At 48.0% G+C, this 22,405-nt stretch overlaps 1 protein-coding gene across 1 annotated transcript in view; it reads right to left on the bottom strand.

The window, feature by feature from the left end:
* The window catches only part of Tbx5 (T-box transcription factor 5), a 46,796-nt gene that overhangs the window by 3,625 nt on the left and 20,766 nt on the right, over window positions 1-22,405 (bottom strand). Inside the window, exon 8 of the mRNA XM_057765243.1 lies at window positions 8,158-8,384. Coding sequence (XP_057621226.1) covers window positions 8,158-8,384 — 227 coding nt within the window. The remainder of the gene's footprint in view (window positions 1-8,157; window positions 8,385-22,405) is intronic.

The following is a 22,405-nucleotide window of genomic DNA, read 5'->3' as shown; positions in this document are numbered from 1 at the left end:
CTCCAGATTTGATCATGTGTGGTGTGGTGTGTGTGTGTGTGTGTGTGTGTGTGTGTGTGTGTAAGAAATGAGGAGGGTAGGAAAAGAAGGGTGAGGAGTCAAAGGGTCTGTGTCAAGAAAGAAAACTCCAACAGCCCCTTCTGATAGCCAGAACCATCTACCATCATAGTTAACACGTGCACTGTGGTTGAGTTTAGCTTATCCGAACATTTGTTTGTTTCTATGTGTTTTTTTTTTTAATATTTATTTATTTTGTATACAATATTCTGTCTGTGTGTATGCCTGCAGGTCAGAAGAGGGCACCAGACCTCACTACAGATGGTTGTGAGCCACCATGTGGTTGCTGGGAATTGAACTCAGGACCTTTGGAAGAGCAGGCAATGCTCTTAACCACTGAGCCATCTCTCCAGCCCCTTCTATGTGTTTTGATACAAGGCCTCACTCTGTAGCCCAGGCTGGTCTAGAACTTGCAATCCTCCTGCCTCAGCTTCCTGAGTGCTAATCCTCTCTGGGTTTCTCACTTGTAAATGGGGACAGGTGTCTCAGAGCCCTGGAGGCCTGGTCAGCACCCAGCAGACTATGGCTATCCCACATAGGTGGCATGGAGTCACTGTGGATACTGAGTCCCTGGAGAATGTGAAGATACAGTCGTTGTGAGTCACACAGAGGGGACAGTGTGACCTTCAACCCATGTTCTTCAGGGTCAGACACCAGGGGTGCAGCCTACCTTTGGGAGTCGGAAGTGTTTTTGTGATGTGGGCTAACTTAACCTTGGTCTCCTCCGTCTGATTTAGAGGAGACTGTACTTCAGGTTCCCGGTAGATTGTGTCTTTTGGGGTTTGTCATGAAGGTATAGGCTTGTGTGTATGCTGTAGGCTTGTCTGGGGTGGGTTCAATCAGTGACAATTGTTTTGTTACTGAAAGAAGGGAGAGAGGGGGGAAGGAAGGAAAGAGAAGGGGGAGGGGAAAGGAGAGCAAAGGGAGAGGAAGGATGGGGAGGAGAGGAAGCCATGGCTGTCTTTGAGAAGTACAATAGTCTTGGTCATGATCTTTCTTGCATGGTCAGCAGTCATGGAGCTAGATGTTAGCCTAAACGCCATGAGGAAGAAACTACTCACGACGCACCTACGATGTGACTCCACTCTGTCTTACAAAGCCCTTCAACATGTCTGTCTTTGCTACCATTTCTCATAGCAGGAAGTGAACCTCAGAGAAGTGGCAGGGACAGAAATCAAAGCGGGCGCTGACTTCCTGCGCCTACGACGCCCTGTCTCTTTGCTCTCCAGCTTTCCGATGCTTGATGCCATTCATCTGGCAACCCAACGGGTATTGCCTGAGCTCTGCCAAGTGCCAGGCAGTGTACCAGGTGTTTTGGCTGGAGCTATGAGCCAGGCAGACATATGTCCCTCCAACTGGGAACAGTGACTAAAGAAAGCTAACTATCTTGTCACTCAGAGCAAGGAGTGGGATATAAAGTAAGCATCCATTTGCAGGCAAAGCCCATGGGTTGGTTTATTAAACAGCCCCTCCAATGGATAGATAATTGTAGATCTGGCTTCAGTCATACAGCACAAGTCACTGCGTTCCCCAGGTGATGCCAGCAGGCAGCTTGGAAGCCTCCCTGCAGTGTGGCTTGTGCCTGCCTCTCGGCATTGTACGTTTATTTTTAGTTAGACATTTTGCAACACATCTGGGAACCATAGGGTGCCCAAACATTGGTACCAAAAAAAAAAATTCAAAACATCCCCCCCCCACAAGGAAACTCTTGCAGTCACTTCTGCAGGTGTTCTGTGTACACAATGCTAACCACGCAGATGTTTGAAGACATCCAGATGTTTTGCAGTGTTTACTTAAAAAAAAAAAATTTCAACTAGCTAGGGCTTCTGGACTCTTGACATTGCCACTTTTGGCTCATTTTCATGCCTGCCGCCTCCTCTCTAGATTCCTTCCTCCCAATCTTCCTTCAGCCCACCAGACCTTAAACCCAAAGATCTCACTGTTGCCGGCTGGGCTCATAGCTTTGGATTTTTTATTATTATTATTAACAAGGGCGTTCCCCTTTTCAATAACAGAAAGTACAGCTGCAGGGTACCCTTGGCAAGAGAAAAAGAAAGGCAAAAAAGGAACCATTTTTAAGTTTTTGATCCCTTCCAGATTCATTACAAGTTTAAAAGGGGGTGGGACGGGGAGGAAGAATAATAAGAAAAAGGTCGGAACACAGTTTGGAAAATCGTAAAATTATGCATTCCTGTCTTTAAGACCCAGAAAGATCTGGTGCAGAATGCTCAGGAAAACTCCCAACCCGGGTTCCTGCTGAACACAGGACCTGAGGATTCTCAAGTCTTCCCAGGCGTCATCACACTGTAAAGAAATTTCTACCACAGGGTCCAGGCTTCAGGTCAGGTCAAAGCACTGCATGCAGTCTCAGTGTGTGTCCAGGGCGAAGACCTGGTTTCATTCTTTTTATTGTCTGGGTCAAGGTTAGCTTTCCTGGTGGGTGGAAAAAGCCGTAAGCAGATGTCAAGTGTTCTAATGGGACTAGTCGAGGACCTGAGGATTCTGCTTCTGAGCACATGAGCAGCAAGAATGCTCAAGGACACTTGCCACCCTGCAAACCCAGCTAATTCTTCTGAGTAAGAGGGAAGTTCTTCCTGAATCTGACCACCCAATACAGTATAGTACTGCAGGAAGCCTGCTCTTTTAATATTTTCTGGAGACATGCTTTTGTTTGTTTGTTTGGGGGGGGTTGTTGTTTTAATTGGGGATAAAATGATTTTAGTGATGAGCTCAGAATCCTGACTTTAAAGCAGAGTCCTGACTCCAAGGCTTATGCTTCAAGTAGCCATGGATGGAGACCTGAACTGCTCTAAGTTCAGTCCTGGCCGTACATGGGGGCAATCCCCAAACTCCTCCTTAGGTTTAATTAAGGAAATACCAAGTATGGCCTCCTGTCTGTCTGCCTTACACAGCAGTCAGCTCAGTACTTGAAGTATGAAATCTCTTACTTCAAACCTTATGCATCTGCATAACCCACGTCTCCTCCCTTTCTCTAATTTTCTCTCTTAGCATACTAGGCAGATGGCGCTCTGACGGTCACCCAATACTCAGAGGAATTTGGGTGGATTCCAGAGCTGGAAGCTTCCCAGGGCCACTTTTCAAGTCACTGATCCCATTGAGCAAATATGGTCACAGTTCCCAAGTGGGTCATATCCCTTGCTGGCTGAGTTAACGCAAGGAAATGTTGTGGCATCTCCACAGACAGAGACCTTGGAACCCAGCACATAGAACTCTTGGCTGAGGGATCTGCAGGGAGTCAGAAGATGGCTTCATTCAGACCTTCTGAGTCACCAAAAAGTGAGGATGGGTGACCCTGGACTTTCTGCTGTTACTGTAACTCAATAGGGTCAGCCAACACCTTACACGGATGGATGGATGGATGGATGGATGGATGGATGGATGGATGGATGGATGGGTGGGTGGGTGGGTGGGTGGATGGATGGATGGATGGGTGGGTGGGTGGGTGGGTGGGTGGGTGGGTGGATGGGTGGGTGGGTGGATGGATGGATGGATGGATGGATGGATGGATGGATGGGTGGTTGGATGGATGGGTGAATGGATGAATGGATAGGTTGGTGGGTGGATTAATAGATGGGTGGATGGACGAATGACTAAATAGATAAATGGATAGATGGATGGATGGATGGATGGATGGTGAAATAAATGAATGGATGATAGATTTTGAATATATATGACCCAAACTCTCAGTACTTGAGTTAAAATGGATACCTTGGAATGGCATCATGGGTAGATCTCAAGTAAAAACAAAACCACCTTGACTCAGAACCCAAGCCACTACCATGAGTTCACCCACTGGCTTCATGCCTGTCTCCCCACAAGAATACATGTTTCATGAGAGCAGATCTCTCTCCAGTCTGCTCTCTGTTTACAGGGCCCAGTGTATGCCACGTTCTCAGTCCGTACGCCTTTGACTTCTCCCCAGTTTTGCCATTCATCACTCATCATCGGTCATATTGGTGCACAGGACAGAGGAAGGAGGACTGGGCATTTCTCTAGCTCAGGCTTCCCTGAACAAATCACTTAAGGGAAAACACTGAAGCTCTAAAAACTTTTAAAAGCACACAACATCAGGTTGGCATGATGGCTCAGTCCTGCTGAAAAGCCTGGCAACCAGAATTTGATTCCTGAGACCCGCAGGAGGTAAGGCTGGAACCCACTCCTGCAAGCTGTCCTCTGAACTCTACACACTTAACATGGTAAATGTGTACCCACGCACATTTACACACATGCGCGTGCACACAAAACAAATAAATACATGTAAAATCCTTACAAACCTCATAGCATGGGAAACAAGTAGGCCCTCCTCATCTTTCCTGCGGCCTTCCCTTTGATAGCCAGTGCTGTGAATGCCTTTGCTACATCTTAATTTGGGTCGGTTTGCTTGCTAATGAGAGGATGATGAGAGTCAGGGTGCACGGGAAAGAAAGACAGACAAGGGCTCTCTCCGACCTTCAGATCCTGGATTTGATGGAGTGGCATTGATAAAAGACCTTCCCAGCTTTTATGACTCCATCCATTGAGAGAGATAGGCTGGAGACAGCCTCGTCCAAACACAAGGATAGGCTCCTGGCCTGTGGGGCTCTTTGACATTGCATGGGCCTGGCTCCTGGGCTGGCTGGAAGGCGGACAGACAATGAGGGGAAGTCAGATAGCAGGGCCAGGCTGGGGCCAGGGGGGAAACCACCCACAGAGTTATCTCTCCTAGGGAGTCCCAAACTGGAAGGAAGCCTCCCTGATTCGTTTATCACCTCACACCGTGGGGACCGATGATGAATTGCCTTCTGACCCCATTGGCTCCCTGTCACCCAAAGCTCCCTTTGGGGGTTGGGAGTGTAGAAGGTGGCAAGGAAGGCAGAAGTTTCTGGGAAGACCAGAGGCTTTCTGTGGAGTATATACTGCACTCCCTGGTACCCTAGCTCCACTGGCTTCACTGGGGATGCCGGGCCAGGCCTCTCACTGACAAAGAGACTTTGGGAAATTTTCTCCATCTCTCTGAGCTTTACTGTCCAATCTGAAGGGGCAGAGCGGGGACACATTTTCACATTCTTATCTCTAACCAGTCCCAAGGTCCTGGTTCCACTCACTTCTCCAGCTCTGAGCCACCATGGCAGGCCTCACAACCTACAGTCACCTCTCAACAGGTGTCTGGTGTCATTCCTGTCCCCTCCTATCACAGCCAAGTGATGCTGCCAAACACAACATTTAACCAGGACAGTTGCAGGCTGCTGACCCCCTGACGGCCTCCCACGCCTGTTCAGATAGCACTTGAGTCCGTAATAGAAATGGCTTAGGAGGCACCCAGTTGGCCCTGCCTCTCTCTCCAGTCTTCTCCTTTGCTCTGGGCACCCACGCTCTAACCTTCTCCAGAGAGGGTGGACACCCACACCCTCCCTTACCCTTCTCTTAGCTGCCTACCACTCTCCCTGATCCCACGCCCCATCTGTTTTTCCAGCTTGGTATCCGTTAGCAATCTGAAGCTCTGTGTGTGACATTCATGTTTGCATGTATGAGGGACACGTGTGAACCCTCGTATATGAAGGTCAGGGGACAGCCTGGGCTGCCACTTCAGGTGCTCAGCTTTGCCTGTAGCGGGCCAGGCACTTCCCATGTATTCTCTCGTCTCATGCCCTTATCCACCTAACTGGTAGGACTCACCGTTAGAGGTACTCCAAGTCCAGAAAAGTGAATGATTTGCCCAAGGTCACCCGGTTGCAAGTGGACAGTGGTTTCAACCCTTTCTGCAACAGGCAGATCCCTGCTTCAGCTTGCTATGCTGATTCTAAGTGCATCTAAGTAGAGAAGTTGACTCTGGCATTTTGCAGCCTTCCCAGCACCACATCCATGCAGAAGGCGTGGCTAAGGGATCTGCTGTGAGTATTGACCCCAAACGGGCTTTGATTCTTCTCAATCTTCTTCCTAGCTTCTCTTCTCTTTAGGTCTGGCATTAATTTAATCGGCAGAGCTCCCTAACGCAAACCTGCTGAGTTCTGTCGCTATGTATGACCAAGTCTCCACGGCAGTCTCCCTCAGGAGATGATATTTTGAGAGTGTGCTTGGTGGTAACACCGACAAGAGTGTGCTGCTAAGAGACACAGGGTATCGGGTGTGCAAACCAGACTTAGCTTCCAATTCCACCTTCGTGAACCACTGGCCAGCCAGGTGCAGGGGAGTTTGCCTGCAATCTCACTACTTGGGAAGCTAATACAGGCAACTGAAGTTCAAAGCCAACCTGGGCTACGCAGTGAGTCTGAGGCCAGCCTGGGCTACACAGTGAGTTTCAGACCAACCTGAGCTATATACGAAGTTTGACCCGCTCTTAGAAGAAAAAAACACCCACCAGCCCTTTTCTGTGCCTCAGTTTACCACCTTTAAGTAGAGGTCCCCGTACCTACATTGGGAGAAGACTTACTCAGAGACTGAGACAAGCGAGGACCCTTTTAGCCATCACTCCAGACAGGATGTTTGAACAGGAACTCCTCCTTGGATACTCTTTCCCTCTCTGCAAGCCGAGGGAACAGACAAGCTTGCCGCATCTGGTATCCAGCCCACCCAGGGGTGGATGTGTGGGGAGCCAGGCTGGGGGCTGTTGGGGTGACATTGTTCAGGCCTCGGAAATTCAAGGAGTTTGAAGGGTTTGGGGGTCCATCTGGAAGTCAGGCATCAACCCCCAGGCAAGGACCAAGGCCAGCACATCTATCCTTTCCGAATGCAAGGATGGGGCAGCCTGGGCTAGTCACTCAGAACATGTTTTCTTCCTCCGGGAAGCCCAGCTCCTGAGAATTCTACTACAGCTTCTACAGAAGCAGCTTTGCTGGTGGTGCCTGAGGACAGTGGCTTAACTAAAGGTCCAGAAACGGGTCACCGGACTTCTGCTGGCGCCCAACAGGCACTGGTGGGGTGCGTGGCAACAGGCCAGACTATGACTTAGGTGTTTTAGAACAAAACATTTGCCATTGACGGAGCCCACCCCAGACAAGCACACAACATATGCGCACGCCTCCTGTTCCTTCACATTAAACCCCAAAAGACACATAACACCAGAGCCTCTTCTAAATCAGAGGAGACCAAGGTTAAGTTAGCCCACATCACAAAAACACTTCCGACTCCCAAAGGTAGGCTGCACCCCTGGTGTCTGACCCTGAAGAGCATGGGTTGAAGGTCACACTGTCCCCTCTGTGTGACTCACAACGACTGTATCTTCACATCCTCCAGGGACTCAGTATCCACAGTGACTCCATGCGGGATAGCCATAGTCTGCTGGGTGCTGACCAGGCCTCCAGGGCTCTGAGACACCTGTCCCCATTTACAAGTGAGAAACCCAGAGAGGATTAGCACTCAGGAAGCTGAGGCAGGAGGATTGCAAGTTCTAGACCAGCCTGGGCTACAGAGTGAGGCCTTGTATCAAAACACAGAAACAAACAAATGTTCAGATAAGCTAAACTCAACCACAGTGCACATGCTAACTATGATGGTAGATGGCTCTGGCTCCCAGAAGGGGCTTGTTGGAATTTACTTTCTTGACACAAACTCCTTGGCAGCTTAGGGAAAAATCATCAATTTCTCACTTGATACGGGAACTATGGCATGCCTGAGACACCTTACTGCATGGATGTAAAGACTCTGTGTATGTGTGTGGGAGAGGGGTGTAAATGAGAGAGAGGGGGTGTGTGTGAGAGAGGGGAGGTGTATGTGTGCTGTTTGTATGGTATGTGTTACGTGTGTGCAATGTGTATGATGTGTGTGTCTTTGTATTAGTATGCATGTCTGTGTGTATATATTATGTATGTACTGTGTATTTCTGTGCATGTGTATGTGTGTGTATGCACCTGCTATACACACACGTGCGCGCATGCATACTTTATAAAGCAGATCTAGACGTTTTCCATCTTCCTCAAGGGGAGGCTGCACTGAGAGACATCCTAAATGAATCTCTTGTTTCCTGCGTGGTTTGAATCTCCTATCCCTTCTATGTTTCTGTGTTATTTATTGAAAAAATGATAAAAGATGAATGTCCTGTGCACTCCACCCTGGGGAGGAGTGCGATAAGGGAGGGGGCGCTGGCAGGCCTGCCACACTCACCTTTCCTCTTGGTGCAGTGGTAAATTTGGCTGTGCTCCTGCGCCAGTGGGTACGGGTTGGGTGGGGGCAGAAGGTCCTGGGAGGGGCCCGAGACACCATTCTCACACTGGTACTGGGACCCTAAATTGGATGAGGTGGAGAGAGCTCGGGTCTCACTGCTGAAGGGACTGTGGTTGGAGGCCACTTTGTGCCTCACTGTGCTCCTGGGAACCACGGGGTACTCTTTACTGAAAGGAAGAAGACAGAAAGTTAGGTCCATCGGTGCTCTGCTGCTGAGCCTCCTTGCTGAGCCACGTGCCAATGAATCCACCAGAAACGTTAACAAATGAAAACCAAGGGGTCTTTGGGGATCAGGATGGCCCAGGGACACTTATGGCATTTCATACCACGAGTCCATATGTTCAGGCACTCACTTTTCACATCTCCTGCATTTAGCAAGCAGGTCTGAAAACAGCCAGGGGGACACCTAAGAACCTGCCCTGACATCGGGCATCGGAACTACTTCAACTCATCCACATATCTTTGAATTGTCCAATTCAAAAGATGTATGGCTGCCCAGACATTTAGGCTTAACTTCTGAATACTTTTTTAAAGGATACGTCTTTGCTCAAGTAGAGCAGAGAACTCTGGACAGTCAGGTACAGCCTTAGGTCTTTCTACTGTGCGCAGATTCCTGGTTGTGACTTTGAATTCGTTTTAAGTCGCTGTCTTTGTCACACTGCTGTACCTAACTGATCTACGTCTTGCTTTTTCCCATCTGTAAGTTGGGGGCAATAAGCATCCCTAGTTCACAGTCAGGAAAGATGACTCAGTGGGTAGAGAATTTGCTCACAAGCTTAGAGGCCTGAGTTCAATCCCTGGAAGTCTCATAAAGATGGAAGAAAACCAACTCCACAATGTTGTGCTCTGACACACTATGGCACATGCATGCCGCAAATACATATCACATGTACATATGCATGGGGACACACACACTAATAATAATTTAAAGAAGTCCTCAGGGGCTGGAGAGATGGCTCAGTAGTTAAGTTTGGTTACCAGCCCCCTATATCGGACAGCTCACAACCACCTGTAACTCCAGCTCCAGGAGAGCCAACGCCCTCTTGTGGAGTTTGTAGGTACCTGTGCTTGTGTGCACATAATCCCCCTCTCACACACATATGTGCATAATTAAAATTTTTAATATACCTTCAAGAGATTACGAGTGAAAATGTCCCACTTTAAAAAAATTCCCAGCCGGGTGGTGGTGGCGCACGCCTTTAATCCCAGCACTTGGGAGGCAGAGGCAGGTGGATCTCTGTGAGTTCGAGACCAGCCTGGTCTACAAGAGCTAGTTCCAGGACAGGCTCCAAAACCACAGAGAAACCCTGTCTCGAAAAAAAAAAAAAAAAAAAACCCAAAAAAAAAAAAAAAAAGTTGATGGGGGCTGGAGAGATGGCTCAGTGGTTAAGTGCATTGCCTGCTCTTCCAATTCCCAGCAACCACATGGTGGCTCACAACCATCCGTGTGCAGGCATACACACAGATAGACTATAAATAAATAAATTAAAAAATTCCCAGTTTAAAGGGTTGTTGAGCAAAGGAATGAGGAGGACACAGCAAGTGCCATTCACTGTGGCTAATGTTTTAAGTAAAGAGAAGAGACACAGGACGGGGAGAGATGGGAAGATAAAGAAGATGGAAATCACACAACAAGATGAGGCCAAACCAAATCCAGGTTCTTCTTGCATCACACACACACCCTGCTGAGCCTCGGCAGTCACCCTGAGGCTTCCTGCTCAGCATCCTTCCAGGCTCTCCGAATCTGGTCACTCTCAAGCTGAGGATGTAGGGTTGGTCGAGTGCTTGCTTAGCGTGCACAAAGTCCTGTATTTGATCCCCAACACCAAATAAACCAGGCAGAGTGGATTGTATCTATAATCCCAGCACTTGGGAGGTAGAGGCAGGAGGATCCGGAGTTCAAAATAACAATAACCATGATAATAATTTGATAGCCATTTCAGCATGATTAGACTCCTGTCTAAAGCCTGTGATTTATGAAGTTAATCACAGTATTCTAGGAAATTTATAGGCTTCAACACTCAGCCAGAGACCCCTGGCACTAGGAACATATTCTGATAGAAAACACATATGGATCAGGAAATCCCAAGAGTCAGAACTTTTTTTTTTTGTCATAACCTGGAATCAAATATTTCTTTAGGCGTTTTTGAAAGTAATTTTTGACCCAAATCGGTTTAGTCTCACTATGGAACAATCAAACACACGCGTGAAAGTAAGTGCTTAGGGTACCAACTCAGCTCCTTCCATGCAGCTAAAACAAATGCTTACTTGTGGAAATTAAAGCGTGCATTTGGGACTGGAGGTACAGCGCAGAGGTACACTTAGCGTGCATGAAGCTCTTGGTTCAATTCCCAACACCACAATACATCCATCCATCATGCATACATCATGCATGCATCATACATACATACATCACACATACATGCACCATACATACATATACACATCGTTATATATTGTACACATGCATGATACACACAAATCATATATGCATACATACATTATATACATTGCTGGAGATGTGGCTTAGTGGTAGAGTACATGCTTAGTAAGCTGAGGTTCAATTTTCAGCACCAAAATTTGTTAATTAGTTAATTGATAACAGACTAAGAATAGAACTCAGTGGTATTCTCATGGGATGTATGAGACTCTGAGTTTTAATAACTGAACTGCAATAAATTAAAAATGAAATAAAGTACAAGGCGTACACTATACAATCTCAGTAGCAAGCCCCTACTTAAAAATTCTTGAGAATGCCACAGGCATGAGTTCATGGCACCCTTTTCATGAGTTATGATGGTGTTATGATTGCTGTGCCCATTTTACAGATTAGGAAGCTGAAGCACAGAGAGATGAGACAACTTGCCCACAGACTCAGAACTTGTTAAAAGACACAACCAGAATTCTAGCCCAACCATTACCTAAATACATCTTTCAATGTCTAAAACAGAGGCCTGGGATCAAGGTCCCCTTCTATGCATCAGGGATATAGACTTCTCTGCCCCTGTCTACGTCTGTTATGAGGAAACACATCATGGTGGCTAGGCAAGGGACACGAAGAGCCTGCCAAGTTTCCATGACACTACACACCCACCACTCATGACACCCAAAAGTCTCTTGGCTATGCCCCTCCCGGGGGCCTGTGCCATCTCAGATGCCAGCTGGGATGCTCCACATGACCACCAGTCAGCCAGGAAGCTGAGCAGAATGGCATTAGCTCGAGAGCTCTGGCTTTGTGGGTCAAACCATGTAATGGAAAACAAGAATAAAAGAAAAAGCAAAATAATAAAACACTACCAAAGCCATCAATTCTCGCCGGTGACTCTGCCTGGGTCTGCTGAGGTCAAGCGCTGGGCTGTCAGCACTCCAGGAGGAAGGGAGAAACCGTTTTGGAGTTTTATATGTTTAACGGGGATGGTTATTTTTTTTTAATTAAAGAAAATAAGCCTCCAAAAATATTGGCTGAGGGAATTTACAAGGGATCGTACCAGTGTGCTCCGTGGAATTCTCCCATCCAGCCTTGCCAAACTGCAGAATTACTCACCCCAAGAAAGGCCAAACCCTGTTTTATAAACACTTCCAGAAGTGGAAAAGTGATATTATCCTCAATAACCACGTGCCCCTCACAGCTTGTTTCCCTCTAAGGAGCCTCAAACATCATCCCCAGCGTGTATCAAGAACATCTCGTTTAGTGCCTGAGGTGCTGTGTCCTGAGGCCATCTGACGGTGCCAGGCTGTGGGTAAGGGAAGGCAGTGTGCCTCCTCCAGCCAGTGAGGGGAGAGAGACACAGGGAAGGAAATGTCTGAAGTAAACCACAGCAGGGTGGTCCCCACGGAGCTCTTCAGTGGGCCCACCAAAGGATCCATCAGTACAGGGGAACTGTTAGCGTCTCTCTGGTGGGATCAACGTGGTACCTGAGATGGGAAGGTACAAGTTGTTTTCATCTGAAGCTTAAGGACACCCGTGAAGAAGCCAGAGCATCACAGTAGAGTAAATGTTGAAAAGGGGTATGTATGTGTGTGTAAGGCAACCATGGAGGGCAGGTTTTCACCATAATCACCACCACCACCATCACCATTATCAGCATCACTACCATCGTTATCGACGCTATCACCATCAACATCACCATCATAACCACCATCACCACCACCATCACCATCATCTTCACCACCACTGTCATCACCATTGCCGCCATCACTACCATGATTGGTAGTGTTTCATGAACGCTCACCCATGTTCCAGCCACTCTTCAATGTCTTCCCTCATTTACTCCTAGACTATTCCTCATTGTGTGCAAATACTTAGGAGCTACCATACAGATAGGAAAATTCAAGTTCGGAGAGCTTAAAAGAGCCAACAAGCCGATCCATTCAAAGTCCATTCTGCTCCTAAACTCTTTTTTTTTTTTTTTTTGCTCCTAAACTCTTGAGGACAAACTTGGTTGTGGTGACAGGGAGGCTCTGCCGGCACACTGCTAACAGGCTGATGATTGCAGAGTTGAGAACCATCTACACAGAGCAGGGTTGAGGTCATCGGGCAAGTCCCACTGTTCCTGATGCCCTGCTGACCTTGTCATCCTCCGGCAATCCCATCAAACGGGCTCTGCTCAGAGGCACCAGACCCAAGCCAGATCTCGGATCCCTCGGCTCTCCCTGGGTGCCAGAACCCACAGAGCAGACCCTCCCTGACTCAGGCTCCCTGACGTCCTGTTCCCTGTGAGCGAGCACGGAGTGAATGACGCCATTGTCACTGGGTCTGGGTTGTAAAACATTACAAGGGAAGATTGAAGTCGAGGGCCAATCTGCACCATCAGCTTACCGCCAGCTAATGAACCCGTTTTCCACTGCACCCGAGCCGATTGAATCGACCTTTTCACGAGAGCAGGTGGCGGAGAGCTGATGTGGAGGGGGCTTTTGTTCAGTTTTGTTTTCTCTAGGAGATGCTTACCCAATTTCTGGCAGCATTTTTAAACAACCAAAGTGGGGTAAGGGCCATAAAAGTCCTGTTCTTGTGGGGCACATTCCTTTATGGGATCCCTACTTTCATCTGAGACCCAAATTAAAATGGGCCAGGCAAATACGGCCCCTAGGGAGCTTTCCTGGTGTACGTACCTTCTAATCTACTTGGGGGAGTTGTTATGACTGGACATATGTGGGCACCATGGGAAACCAGGAAGGCACACCTCAGGTGGCACACAGCCCAGGCAACATACAGATCAGCACAGATAATGGATAAACTTGGTTCTCGGCTCACAGCAGAAAGGCAGAGAGAACCATCTTGCTCTGGAGAATAGGCCCAAATACTTTATGCAAATTTCCCACTAGGGTTGTGTGGTTTGAGAGGGACCAAGACTCTCAGGGGCTCCTCCTCATGCTAGAGACAACTTTAGGGACAACCTTGCTTTGCAGCTATGGGGTCACGTGGTTATACATCTCTAGAGAGAGTAACGGTGAGAATTGACTCCTGGTTCTGATGCTGGCCTGGCTGGGTGGATGCCCAGACTTAAGCACAGAGAAAGAGACGAGGAGGGAGAGGAAGGGAGAGAGAGAAAACACCCAGGCTGGCCTCAAACTCAATACATAGCCGAGGATGGCCTTCAACTTTTGTTTTGTTTTGTTTTTTATGTGTATGAGTGATTTGTGTGAATGTGTGTCTGTGTACCATGTGTGTGCCTGGTCTCCATGGAGACCAGAAAAGGGCACTGGGTCCCCAGGAACTGGAGTTATATATAGTTTTAAGTCACTATGTGGGTTCTGAGAATTAAATCCAGGTCCTCTGAAAGAGCAACTAGTCCTCTTAACCACTGAGTCATCTCTCCAGACCCATTTTTTAAATTTATATTTTAGAAATTAGGTCTATTTGTTTTATTTTATGTGCATGAGAGTTCTTCTTGCATGTGTGTCTGTGCACCACATGTGTTCCTGGTGCCCAAGGAGTTCAGGAGAGGGCACGGAATCCCCTGAAATTGGAGTTATAGACAGTTGTGAGTCAATATGTAGGTGCTGAGAATTGAATCTAGGACCTCTGGAAGAGCAGCCAGTGCTCTTAGCTGCTGAGCCATCTCTACAGCCCTGACCTTCATCCTCCTTCCTCTGCTTCTGAGAGCTGAGATGCTAGGCATGCCCATCAGGTTTGGTTAATGTAGTAACGTAGTGCTGGGGATGGAACCCAGACTTTATGAATGCTAAGCAAATGCTCTACCAGTTGAGGTTTTTTATAGGGGCAGGATATCTAGAGGATCTCATTATGCAGTCAAATTGGCTCCCAACTCCCGATCCTCCTGTCTCAGCCTTAAGGATGCTACAAGGACAGGAATACACAACTCCATCCTGCACAGCACATTCTGAAGCAGAGCTTGGCACCTAGCAGGGGCTCTGAATGGGCTCTGAACCGCCTCCCCATCTCAAAGATCAGATACTTCGGGTTTGCCAGTTTCCTAGAGAGAGGTGTGTGTTTGCACCCCACTCCCTGAAAGGGGCCTGACACTCCAAAGGTGGTCTTAGCAAGTGCTCCTGACAGCTCTGAAGCCATGGAGCAAACTGGGCCTGTCTCCCTTTGTCCCTTTGTCTCTTTTCTTCCGTTTACAGGAAGGGGAAACCAAGGCCCGCCCTGCAGGACGTCTGGGAGTCACAAGGAGGAAGCTCCATGGAAGGCACAGCAGTGGGCTTGAATGGGGAAGAGCCCTAGCGAGCTCTCAGGCTGTCCATCAGACACTCATCCCTCACGCCTGGCACACTGCACAATGCAGACCCAACAGTTCAGTCTCAAATACTGACAAGTTTGCCAGCTGGAGAGATGACTCAGTGGGCAACCAACTTGCTCTAAAGGCCTGAGGACCAGAATTCAATTCTCAGCATTCACATAGTGCCAAGCAGGACTGGAATCCCCTCTGTTAATCCCAGTGCGAGGGAGACAGAAACAGGGGATCCCAGGAGCAAACTGGGCATCTAGACCAGCTGAATTAATGAGCTCTGAGTTCAAGTGAAGGACCTTATGTCATTCTAAGAAGACACCTAACATTAACCTTGAGGCCACACACACATACATACATGCTCACACACACATGCACACACATACACAATGCATATACATATATACACACCCATACATATGTATATACACAAACATACACATGTGCACATGCACACACATATACATACATATGGACACATGCATACACAGAGACATATATACATATGTGCACACACTTACATATGCTAATAAATAAGGGGAAAGGGGGGATTTTTCTGGTATGTTATAGATTTTGACAGGGGTTTAGATTTAAAATTATGTACACTTATCAAGAACCGGAAGGTAAACTTATAATACGTACATTTCACTCTAGAAATCTCAAAGAAAAGAAAGAACTGTGAACAAAAATTGAATCTTAGTTAATGATACACACGCTGAAGGGTTTGGGGTGAATTGGCTCATTCCTCTGGCTTAGTTTAAATTTCATGTTATAGTGAGAAGGATTGGTGGAGAAATGGGGTGACACATTGGAGAGATGGATGGTAGATGGGTGGATGGTTAGGTAGGCGCACCAGACAGATGGCCTGGAAGAATGGACAGCCAGACAGATGGGCACGTATGTGACAAAGAAGACACATGAGCAGGAAGGTATAGGAAGCTTTTGTCCCATCCTGGAGCCACAGACTGCTAGAGAGACGTAAAGAACGCTTTTCTAGCAAGTTTGCTTGTAAAACTGATAAATACTGCCACAATACAGATGAGGGAAAGAGATAGAGGGTGGTGATGATGATGATGGTGATGATGGTGGTGATGATGGTGATGGTGATGATGGTGATGGTGATGATGGTGATGGTGGTGGTGGTGATGATGATGGTGGTGGTGATGATAGTGGTGGTGATGGTGATGATGATGGTGGTGATGATGGTGACGATGGTGATGATGATGATGGTGATGGTGGTGATGATGATGGTGATGATGATGGTGATGATAGTGGTGGTGATGATGATGATGGTGATGATGGTGATGGTGGTGATGGTGGTGGTGATGATGGTGGTGATGATGGTGATAGTGGTGGTGATGATGATGATGGTGATGGTGGTGGTGGTGGTGATGATGATGATGGTGACAGTGTGGGAGTCTGGGAGTGTAGCTCAGTGGTGAGTCACACGCTTAGCAAGATCAAAGCACTGAGATGAACCAACAGCATCCCTCAAAATAATTAACTAAATAAAAAATATAAATTGTGTAAAGGATCTAGGCAGAGATTTCTCCCACAAGGCACAGGCATGGAGGAAAGGGTCAACTCCACCACTCGCAGCGGAAATGCAAGGCGGTCTGTCTCTCCGGGAGCTGTCACCTCACACCTGCTAGGATGGCTGCTATCGAAATGACATGAGATAACAGGTGTTAGCGAGAAGGTGGAGAAAAGGGAACCCTCTCCACTGCTGGTGGGGATATGGTCTGGCACAGTCATCACAGGAAACATTACAGAGTTCCTTCGAAAGCTAAAAATAGAAGTACTGTATGATCCAGCAGTCCCTTGCTGGGTCTGCATCCAGAAAGGATAGAATTGGTGACTGGATTCCCGTGCCCATCACTGTCCTGATCACCGGAGCCAAGAAATTGAAACAACCTATGCCTACAGGTGAACGGATAAAGGGAATGAGGAGTGTGTGTATAGCAGATAAGTCAACCTCAAAAAGGAAGAACCCCTCTCACTGGAGACACCATGAATGAACCTGGAGGGTGTTGTGCTAAGGGAGAGAAGCCAGACATAGGAAGATAGAATGTGGGGCCCCACTCCTAGGTAGACTCCTAAAATGGGCCAACTTCTGGCAGGAGAGTAGAGTGGTGGCTGCCATGGGCTGAAGGAAGAGGCATGGAGAAGGCTGGCCAAGGAATAGAGAGTTCCAGGCATGCACGAGGAATAAGCTCTAGAAAGACACTGAGTAGCCAGCATGGCACAAGGTGCCGCACAGGGCGGGTGGTAATTTGCAAAGGGGTAAGAACTAGGTGTTCCTGGGTGGGAAGGGAAGGGGGCAAGACAAGAGCGAAGGGGGGAGGGAGGAGGGTAAAGAATGGCTGAACTTAACACTTACAACCTCAATCTCCCTCTTGTTTGAGATAAACATGGTCCCTCCCACCCCCACCCTGTGGAGCAGGGGCAGAATCCACAATTACAGCAGAGTCAGGAGTCTGGATTGCTGACACAAAGAAGTTACAAGTCACTTCTCGGTCACCGCACATTGGGTTGATTTTCAGCCACAAGCAAGGGAAAGCAAGAGCGCTAAGTCTTCCATAAGAAAGCCAGACATGTATGTGGTCAGGGGCTGAAATTTGATTTACAAACAGAAGGGATAGAGGCAGGAACAGAAGAACTGTAACTTTGGAAGGGACCCAGCCCCACAAGTTCCTTGAAATCGTTGAAGTTTTTCCCTGTGTATATAGTGTATTCCGGGTATTTCTTGAGTTCATTTAATCTAGTGTGTGTGTGCTCCTGCGAGAGAGAGAGAGAGAGAGAGAGAGAGAGAGAGAGAGAGAGAGAGAGAGAGAGAGAGAGAGAGAGAGAGAGATTGATTCTCTATGTAGCTCTGGCTGTTCTGGAACCTGCTATGTAGATCAGGCTGGCTTTAAACTCAGAGATCCACCTGCCTCTGCTTCCCAAGATAAAGGCCTGCACCACTACCAGCTGCTTTCATTTGACTTTAAGAAGGGGAAAGGACATAGTGGAAAAAGTAATACAAGCAAGGCCGAGCAGAGGTGGAGGACAATGAATGGTCATGTACAAATGTAGCCAGGATGAGTTCCTCCAAGACTGTTGAGCGATGGGGGTGGGTGGTTCTGACCTGGCTACTGTGTCCTGAGATCCAAACTCCCCCACGCTGTCTGCTGAGGACAGCTCAAAATCTAGACACATCTACCTTACTATCAAAAGAACAAAGAAACGCAGATAGCATCACTCCTCTCGAGGGCATCACAGCCACCAAGTGTGTTGACTCACAAGATTAGCTGATTCCAGGGAACACAAGCTGCATATCCTGAACCCCCAAATCCAAACGCTCCAAGGACTGAAGTCTTCTGAGCACTGGCAAGACCACCTCGGACTGGGAAACTACACGCTTGCTGTAATCCAAAGCACAGGCACAACACTGGCAAGAAGGTTCAGCAGGTAAAGGCGCTTGTTGGACCAGCTTAGAGACTTGAGTTCCTTCCCCAGGACCCACAAAAGGGCAAAATGAAAAATTGTCCTCTTACCGCCAATACAAACATGCATGGTATGCACACACACACACATACACACACACATACACATGCATACACATATACACACAATAATAATAATAGTAATAATAATAATAAACAATGTAGGTGTAGGACTGGGGATGTGTCTCAATAATTGATCACTTATTTGGCATGTGCAAAAGCCTGTCCCCAGCAAACAAGAATAAAAGTAATCCAAAGAACTGACAAGTGCTGAAAAACAACAACAACAACAAAAAAAAAACCAACTCCTGGAAACAACCTAAATGCCCCTTGACTGAAGGAAAATGTGGTACATTTATACAATGGAGTACTACACAGCAGAAAAATATAACGATATCTTGAATTTTGCAGGCAAATGGATGGAGTCAGAAAACATCATTTTCAGTGAGGTAACCCAGACCCAGAAAGACAATTATCACATGTACTCACTCATAAGTAGTTTTTAAACATAAACCAAATAAAACCAGCCTACAAGTCACAATCTCAGAGAACCTAGACAACAATGAGGACCCTAAGAGAGACTTACATAGATCTAATCTACATGGGAAGTAGAAAAAGACAAGATCTCCTGAGTAAATTGGAAGCATGGGGACCTTGGGAGAGGGTTGAAGGGGAGGGAAGAGGAAGGGAAGCGAGCAGAGAAAGATGTAGAGCTCAATAAAAATCAATAAAAATCAATCAATAAATATAAAAATACTGTATAGTATTCCCTTCACGCTGCATGTACAAGGCACGGAGACACAAATGAATCTTCATATGCGCAGTTGAAATCGTCCGTGTACATGCAATGATTCAAAATTCACAGAACTCCCAACTCTGAAAGGTCTCTGAGCTCAAACATTTTGGGTTAGGGACATTCAGTCTGGACCACCTTTGCAGAACAGCCACCAGGGCTCAAGGTCATTCTGCAAGGAGCACCCAGGGGCCTCTGCAGCTGCCTTGAATTCAATGCCCATTCCTCCTTCTGTAGAAGGGGGCTCCCCTCCACACCTCTCATCATATAGGAGAGGACTCCCCTCCACGCACAGGATCTCCTTGCTCATAAAGAGGGCTCTGCATCTCAGTCACCTGTGTGATCATGACAGGCCCACCTGCCCTGTGACCTCTCCAAGATATGCACTGTCACACAGCACGGCCAACAAGCAACATGGGACATCCCTGTTGTGTGCCTGCCAGGCAATTTAAACCTCAGGGTTACTCCATCTAGGCCAAGGAAGGACACGAAGAACCTCCTCCTATAGACAGAGCCCGTGTTGGAGAAGCTGTGTGCGGCGCTCCAGTGCACTGGCAGCATGGGATGCAGACCGTGAGGGGACGGCCTGAGAACCTACCTTTCCTTCCTTAAGCCACAGCCCTCAGCTCCCAGCCCCACCCAGATCCAGAAATCACAAGCAGTGTGTGGCCTGGTCAGCGTACGCTGCAAGTGTGGATCATAGATGGGTTTCACTGAACTCTACGACACGGAACTCTACAGTCCTTCAACTGCCCCAAAGTTCTCTGTGGAAGAACTGAGGTCGCCCTACACCCTTTTCTCCTGCATGCAGCCTAGAGATGCATTTCGGGGAATTTGGGGTGACCCTGTGTTCCACTTTTTCTGGTTCAGATAGTCACACACAAAGAACAGACAGAATAAGCTCGGGATAGGACATCCCAGTCCGTCTAGGACAGTTTGGGATTCATCTATTTGACATCAAGACTTATCCTGTAGGTAAGTCTCTTCCAAAGACTTGAGAGGGACCTGTAGCTAGAGAGAGAGATGGCTCAGCAGCTAAGAGTACTGGCTGCCCTTCCAGGGGACCTGGGTTCCATTCCCAGCACCCCACAAGGCAGCTCCCAGCCATCTGTAACTCCAGTTCCAGTGCCCTTTTCTGGCTTCTGAGAGCATTAATACCTAAGTGGTACACAGATCTGCAAATAATCATACACAAGAAATAAAATATAGCAGGCGAGTCCCAGCAGGAAGCCCCTGTGCTTCAGAGGTCTGCCCTCCTCAGGGATCTTGGAAGACAATACCCCCCCTCCGCACGCACCCCCTTTCACGCTTGCTACAAGGTGAGTCTCTGGGTCTGCTGCTCTCTTCTGCCCTGGGCTTCTGCCTTGCCACGGAACCACGCACCCGCCCACTGTGGATCGGAATGTCTGAAACTGTGACCCAAATTAAGTTTTTCTCTTATTAAGGCGATTATCTCGGGGATTTGTGGCAATGCTGGAAGACTGAGTTAGAGCATCTCATTACCTCATGGGCCCTGATCGTCTGCAATTCCTAGGTGTCTTCAAGCTGTCTAGATACTTCATAGACACCGAAGCCAAGTTCAAGGCAAGGACATCAGCGAAGGGCAAGGTGTAGGGTTGTCTCTGGCCACAGAGGAGTCCCAGTCCTCTGCTGTCTTTGTGTTATCTCGACAGCATCATCTGTTCGACATTACCTATTCTGGACGCCAACCCCATTGCAAGTGTCAGTCATTTCCTTCACTCAGCTGGGAGCCATCCTGCCTACTCCCTCCCTCCCTCCCTCCCTCCCTCCCTCCCTCCCTCCCTCCCTCCCTCCCTCTGTCCTTGTCTTCTCCTCTCCCTTCATTCCTTTCCTCCCTCCTCTCCTCTTTCCTTCCTCCCCTCCTGTTGACTTAGTCTCATTCTCTACATAGTAGCATCTCTGAGACCTCAGCCCTGAACGCGGGTGATCTCACACCCTCTAAAACCAGCTCCCCTGTCACTAGTCTCTCAGAACTTTGAGGAACACTGACCACGAGAAGTTATTTTTACGGCAGTCCCCACCTTTCCTAACAACCTGGGTGCGTGCACACTGTCACAGGAAGCTGGAAATGGGCCTTTTACGTGGTCTAATCCCCCCCCTCAGCTCTCCCATGTTTATTATAAGCAGTGACGGCTCCCGTAACCGGACACCGTAAATGAATACTGAAGAATAGCGAAGAATAGCTAAGCCAGGGCCGTGTTTGCCCAAACGCAGAATCAGAAGAGAGAGAGCACGGAGCTAGACGGTGTCCAGGTCTTGGCCAAGCTGCCCTAGAAGAGCTGTGCAGCCTCCAGAGCCCTGTCTCTCTCTTCCAGATTCCATCCCTCCTCCTCCTCCTCCTCCTCCTCCATCAGCTGTCACCGAGTGTGTGGGGGACAGGAAACAGAATTACAAGATTAACAGTGAGCCGGCCTTTATCACAGCTGACTCCAAGAGCTGCGGTTCCTGCTTGTCACTACCTACAGCAACCTGGGCTTGAGACAACAGCCCAAAATAAATTCTGAATAAAGTCAGAACTGAGAATCCCAGGGACAGTTTCCCTGAATCAGGACCCAGGTTCCCTGCCGGCATTTTCTCAAGTAATGCTTTTGTTTGTTTGTTTTTCATTTTTTGTTTTTTGAGACAAGGTTTCTCTGCGTAGCTCTAGCTGTCCTGGAACTGGCTTCATAGACCAGGCTGGCCTCAAACTCACAAAAATCAGTCTACCTCTGCCTCCCGAGTGCTGGGATTAAAGGCGTGCGTCACTACCTCCCAGCAAGGGATAACCCCAGCTTTGACTGACCTTGAAACTCTGTTACATCAGCCACTTTGCTTCTTCCATCACTGTCCCTAAAGCCACCTACAAAGAGCTGGATAATCCCCAAGAAGGTCTAGCCTTCTCCCATTTCCCCAACACAACTCCTGTGACCACAGAGACCTATGGTTTTTAGGCTGAGAGATCAGCTCCAACATGACAAGCCACTACCATTTGTCCCCCTTCCTCCTTGCCCCCTCCCTTTTCCTCTCTCCCATCTGACACCTGAATGGAAAGAGACCTGCTCGACCTGGACCAGCGGTGGCGGTGAAGGCGGGTTAGGACATCCATGTGTCCTAGCTCTCAAACACCTGCCCTTTCCCCACCTGCCTCTCCTTTAGTATCTGACACCTGCTCCTGTGAGCTTCCCATCAGGGAAAGACTATTAAGGAATGCAAGGGGA

This window comes from Chionomys nivalis, chromosome 3 (assembly GCF_950005125.1).
Source record: "Chionomys nivalis chromosome 3, mChiNiv1.1, whole genome shotgun sequence".
NCBI classification, from domain to species: Eukaryota; Metazoa; Chordata; class Mammalia; order Rodentia; family Cricetidae; genus Chionomys; species Chionomys nivalis.
Note: the sequence above shows the minus strand (reverse complement) of the source record. Positions and strands in the feature narration are given on the sequence as shown.